Source organism: Babylonia areolata, chromosome 28 (assembly GCF_041734735.1).
Source record: "Babylonia areolata isolate BAREFJ2019XMU chromosome 28, ASM4173473v1, whole genome shotgun sequence".
Lineage (NCBI taxonomy): Eukaryota > Metazoa > Mollusca > Gastropoda > Neogastropoda > Buccinidae > Babylonia > Babylonia areolata.
The window spans coordinates 11,284,794-11,290,137 of NC_134903.1; the positions used below are offsets into that span (position 1 = coordinate 11,284,794).

Genomic DNA, 5,344 nt, shown 5'->3' on the forward strand with positions numbered 1-5,344 from the left:
GTGCGTGTGTGTGTGTGTGTGTGTGTGTGTGTGTGTGTGAGGTGAGGGTTGGCGCGAACGTGTGTGTGTGTGTGTGTGTGTGTTTGATTATGAGGGTGGTGGTGGTGGGATGCGTGTGTACGTATGCAAATCCAAGCCCTCTCCCACACCCATCCCCAACCCAACCCATCTGAACCAGCATCAAGCCCAAGCCATACGTACACCCAAACCAGTCCAACCCACCTCAACCCAAACCAAACCTAAATCCAAACCCAAACCCATCCCCTGACAAACTTACCTCAACCTCAACCCGCCCCACACAATCTAAACCAACCCCCCAATCCCCAAACAGCAAAATTAACCCAAATCCAAACCCAGTATAGTCCAAACGGCCCCCCCAAAAAAAACAAAAAAACAAAAACAAAAAAAACAAACAGAAAAAGGAACAACACAAGCTGCACCTAAACCCAACCAGATCCACCCACCTCAACCCAAACCCAACCTGCCCTGGCCACCTAACACCTCCCCCCCCCCTAGCCCCCTTAATCCGCGTCAACTCAAACCTAACCCAACCCAAACCCCAAACCCCCCACCAAAACCCAAAACCCAACAAAACCCAAACCTCACCCCAAACGGGAACCCAAGCCGCCAAACACCACCAGAAAAATCCAAAAAAACCCAACAAAAAACAAACAAACAAAAAAAAACCCAGCGGTGGATGACACAGACAGGTGGAGAGTATCAGTATCAGTTTCAGTAGCTCAAGGAGGCGTCACTGCGTTCGGACAAATCCATATACGGTACACCACATCTGGCAAGCAGATGCCTGACCAACAGCGTAACGCAACGCGCTTAGTCAGACCTTGAGAGAGAGAGAGAGAAAAAAAAAAAAGTGGAGAGAGTGGTGGCGGTGTCTTGGCTGCACTGGTGTGAATGAATGACATGCAATACTTACAATTTATACAGCGCCTATCCTGGGTCGGAGACCAAGCTCTAAGCGCTTTACCAACACGGGGTCATTTTGCACAACAGGCTGCCTACCTGGGTAGAGCCGACTGACGGCTGCCATTGGGTGTTCATCATTCGTTCCCTGTGTCATTCAATCAGATTCCAGGCACGCACACATATTCACCCCCCATACACATGTAACATTTTACGTGTAAGAGCGTTTTGATTATTTGCTCAGCCATGAAGGCAGACATACTTCCGTTTTGGGGGGTTTGCATGCTGGGTATATGTTCTTGTTCCCGTAACCCACCGAACGTTGACACGGATTACAGGATCTTTTAACGTGCGTATTTGATCTTCTGCATGTGTATTCACACGAAGGGTGTTCAGGCACAAGCAGGTCTGCACAATAACGTTGACCTGGGAGATCGGAAAAAAAAAATCTCCACCCTTTAACACCCGGCGCCGTTACCGAGATTCGAACCCGGGGGTTCTTAGATTAAAGTCCAACGCTTTAACCACTCGGCTATTGCGCCCGGGTTGGTACCCCCAGTGACATCAGCAGAAGTCGAGGGAGAGGTCGTGCCGGGACCCTTTCAATCTGAGGGTCCCGGGTTCGAATCTCGGTAACGGTGCCTGGTGGGTAAAGGGTGGAGATTTTTCCGATCTCCCAGTTCAACCTATGTGCACACTCGTAAGTTCCTCAACCTTCTTCGTGTGTATACGGCAAGCAGAAGATCAAATACACACGTTAAAGATCCTGTAATCCATGTCAACGTTCGGCCGGTGGGTTATGGAAACAAGAACATACCAAGCACGCACACCCACGAAAACGAAGTATGGCTGCATATATGACGGGGTGAATGAACAAGAACGGTCATAAACGTAGAAATATTACATGTCTGTATGAGTGTGGATGAGTGTGTGACTGAAATCTGACTGAATGACACAGGAAACGAATGACGAGCGCCCAAATGGTCAGCTGTCAGTCGGCTCTACCCAGGTAGGCAGGCAGCCTGTTGTTGCATATGACTCCAGTGTTTGTAAAGCGCTTAGAGCTTGGTCTCCGACCGAGGAGAGGCGCTTTATATGCACTCATATCATCGATATCATCATCATCATCATCATCATCACAGGACTAACTCCTCGACCACACCACCGCCCACAGAAAAGACCACAGCCACGAACAGTTGACTTGACCATAACCCTTTCACCGCCAAGCTCGCATTTATGCACAGGCGTGGTAGAGGACGCATGTCACTGAAATTCATTGGTCTGTTATCCATGAACCTACTGCTCTTAATGCTCGGTGGCAGCAGGACAGGCCATGTTTTCTATACATCGCAGGGGGAATCCCCAGCTATTCTTAGCCACTGTCTTTTCTGCGTTTATTGCACAAGGGAATTTTGTACGCTAAATTGACTGGCGGTGAAAGGGTTAAGGGAGAAACGCCAATAGGTCGTTAAACCTACCTATACATCATCATCATCATCATCATCGTCGTCGTCGTCGTCGTCGTATTGCCTTGCACGTACAGGGTGAGGACTCGGACACACTCCGGCGGATGCGGGAGGCGGCGGAGCGCTCGGCCCAGGAGGAGCGGGAGTGCGAGGAGCGCCGATTCCAGGAGCGCCTGCGCAACCAGAAGGAGCTGGAGCGTCAGCTGGAGGAGCAGGAGGTGAAGAGGCAGCAGGAGTACCAGCAGCATCTCAACGACAGGCTGATGGTGGACGAGATCGTCCGCAAGGTCTTCGAGGAGGATCAGAAGTGAGAGGGGGTGTTGGTTGTGGGGTCAGGCGGGTGGGGGTTGAGGGGATGGGATGTGGGTAGGGGAGGGGGTGTGAGGGTGGTGGTAGTGGGTGTGGGGGTGGGTGTGTGTGTGGGAAGGCTCACGATGGATGAGGACAATCGCAAGGTCCACGAGTAGGATTGGAAGTGAGCGTGTATGTGTGTGTGTGAATGTGTGTGTGTGTGTGTGTGTGTGTGTGTGTGTTGGGGGTTGGGGTGGTGGTCATGGGGGATGTAGACAGGGGATGGGAGGGTGGTGTTGTGTGTGTGTGTGTGTGTGTGTGTGTGTGTGTGAAGGGGTTGGGGTGTGGGAAGACTCACACAGAGGATGAGGACATTCGCAAGGACCACGAGTAGGATTGGAAGTGAGTATGGGGGAGAGGATGTGGATAGGGGATGGGAGGGTTGTGTGGAGTGTGAGGGTGGTGAAGTGTGTGTGTGTGTGTGTGTGTGTGTGTGTGTGTGTGTGTGTAGGGGGTGGGGCGTGAGGTGGGAGGGTTGTGTGGAGTGTGAGGGTGGTGAAGTGTGTGTGTGTGTGTGTGTGTGTGTGTGTGTGTGTGTAGGGGGTGGGGCGTGAGGTGTGGGTCATTTTATGGCAATTCACTATGATGAAATGCAACACCATACAAAAGTGTATTGATGCAATGCAAATGCAATACCACACTACACCACACTGTATATGACACCACACCATGTCATACCATACAAAAACTCAACAGAAGTCCCCCGTGATTGTTCATACAACGGACAGCTTTGGTCATTGACTGCAGATTCGGTTTCAGTTTCTGAAGGAGGTATTACTGCGTTTGTACAGTTCCGTAAACGCTAAACTACATCAGCTTAGCCGATGCCTGATAAATATATGTATTTGTGTACGTATCGGAGTGGAATTCTTCTACAGAATGTTGCCAAGAACAACACTTTTGATACCATGGGTTATTTCCAGTGCGACACACACACTGCACACACACAGCCATTGCTGCACACAGGACCACGGTTTATCGTCTCATCCGAAGGACCAGACGCCCAATCATTAATTTTCTGAACTCGGGGGAAGGGGCGCGAGACTGGGGATCCAACCCAGACCCTCGCACTCACAGACACTAAGCGTCGTCTTCTTCTTCTTTGTTCGTGGGTTGTAAGCCCCACCTTCACTCATATGTACTCGAGTGGGCTTTTACGTGTATGACCTTTTTATTATTATTATTTCTTTTTATCCCGCCATGCTGGCAGCCACACGCCGTTTTCGGGGGTGTGCATGCTGGGTATGTTCTTGATTCCAAAACCCACCGAACGCTGAATGGAATGGAATACAGGATCTTCAACGTGCCGTATTTGATCTTCCGCTTGCATGTACACACGAAGGGGGTTCAGGCAACAAGCAGGTCTGCACATAATTCATGTTGAACTGAGAGATCTGAAAAATCTCCACCCTCTACCCCACCAGGCGCCGTTACCGAGGTTCGAACCCGGGACCCTCAGATTGAAAGTCCAACGCTTTAAACCACTCGGCTGTTGCGCCCGTCAGATAAGCGTCTTGTTAATTAAATCAACCATTCTGCCGCCTTCCCTTCCCCTGACTCGCAGAGAAGCGGAGAGGGAGCAGATGAAGCAGAAGATGGTCAAGAAGTACATGGAGGAGTTCAAAAAGGCGCGGGAGGAGTGGAAGCAGAAGGAGAGGGAGCGGATGGAGGAGGAGAACCGGCAGATCAAGGAGTACGCCCGTCGCCAGAAGGAGCGCGACGACGCCTTCTCCAAGGCCAAGCACGCCAAGGACGAGTTGCTCGCCCATGTGCAGCAGAAGGTGAGTTTTGGGTGGTGCGAGTGGTGGGGGGTAGAGTTATTTGTCTGTCTACAGGGTTCACACACACACACACACACACACACACACAGAGTTTAGGACCGCTTGAAAACTTGCGCAGTGTTGTTCTCGCGCTTCTGTTTGGTTTTCTCAAGGAGGCGTCACTGCGTTCGGGACCAATCGGCATCACATACTTATGCCAGGCAGATTCCTGACCAGCAGCACAACCCAACGCGCTCTTTCAGGCCTTGATTGCATGTATGCATATATGTACATACACACACACACACACACACACACACATACATACATACATACATATATATATATATATATATATATATATATATATATATATATATATATACCTATGAGAGTAGATTTCGGCCACAGAATTTTTTAAGAGGACAACATTATTTGTTGCCATGGGTTTGCTTTTGGTTTTTTTTTATTGTGCGCCAAGTGCGTGCTGCACACAGGACCTCGGTTTATCGTCTCATCCGAAAGACATAACCGCTCAGTTTGGTTTTCCAGTCAAACTTGGGAGAACGGACCAGAGCGGGATTCGAGCCCAGCTCCTCACGAACACTGTACTGGTAGATAATCGTCTTCACCATTCTGCCACCTTCCTCCCTCTTCTTGTTGGCATAGTGAAATGATGGTGATTTTGTTGGCATAGTGAAATGATGGTGATTTTGTTGGCATAGTGAAATGACGGTGATTTTGTTGGCACAGTGAAATGATGGTGATTTTGTTGGCATAGTGAAATGACGGTGATTTTGTTGGCATAGTGAAATGATGGTGATTTTGTTGGCATAGTGAAGTGAT

At 49.7% G+C, this 5,344-nt stretch overlaps 1 protein-coding gene across 1 annotated transcript in view; it reads left to right on the forward strand.

The window, feature by feature from the left end:
* Positions 1-2,698, forward strand: part of LOC143301789 (meiosis-specific nuclear structural protein 1-like) — a 7,157-nt gene extending 4,459 nt beyond the window's left edge. The window contains exon 5 of the mRNA XM_076616180.1: positions 2,501-2,698. Coding sequence (XP_076472295.1) covers positions 2,501-2,698 — 198 coding nt within the window. The remainder of the gene's footprint in view (positions 1-2,500) is intronic.
* The last annotated feature ends 2,646 nt before the right edge of the window (positions 2,699-5,344 follow it).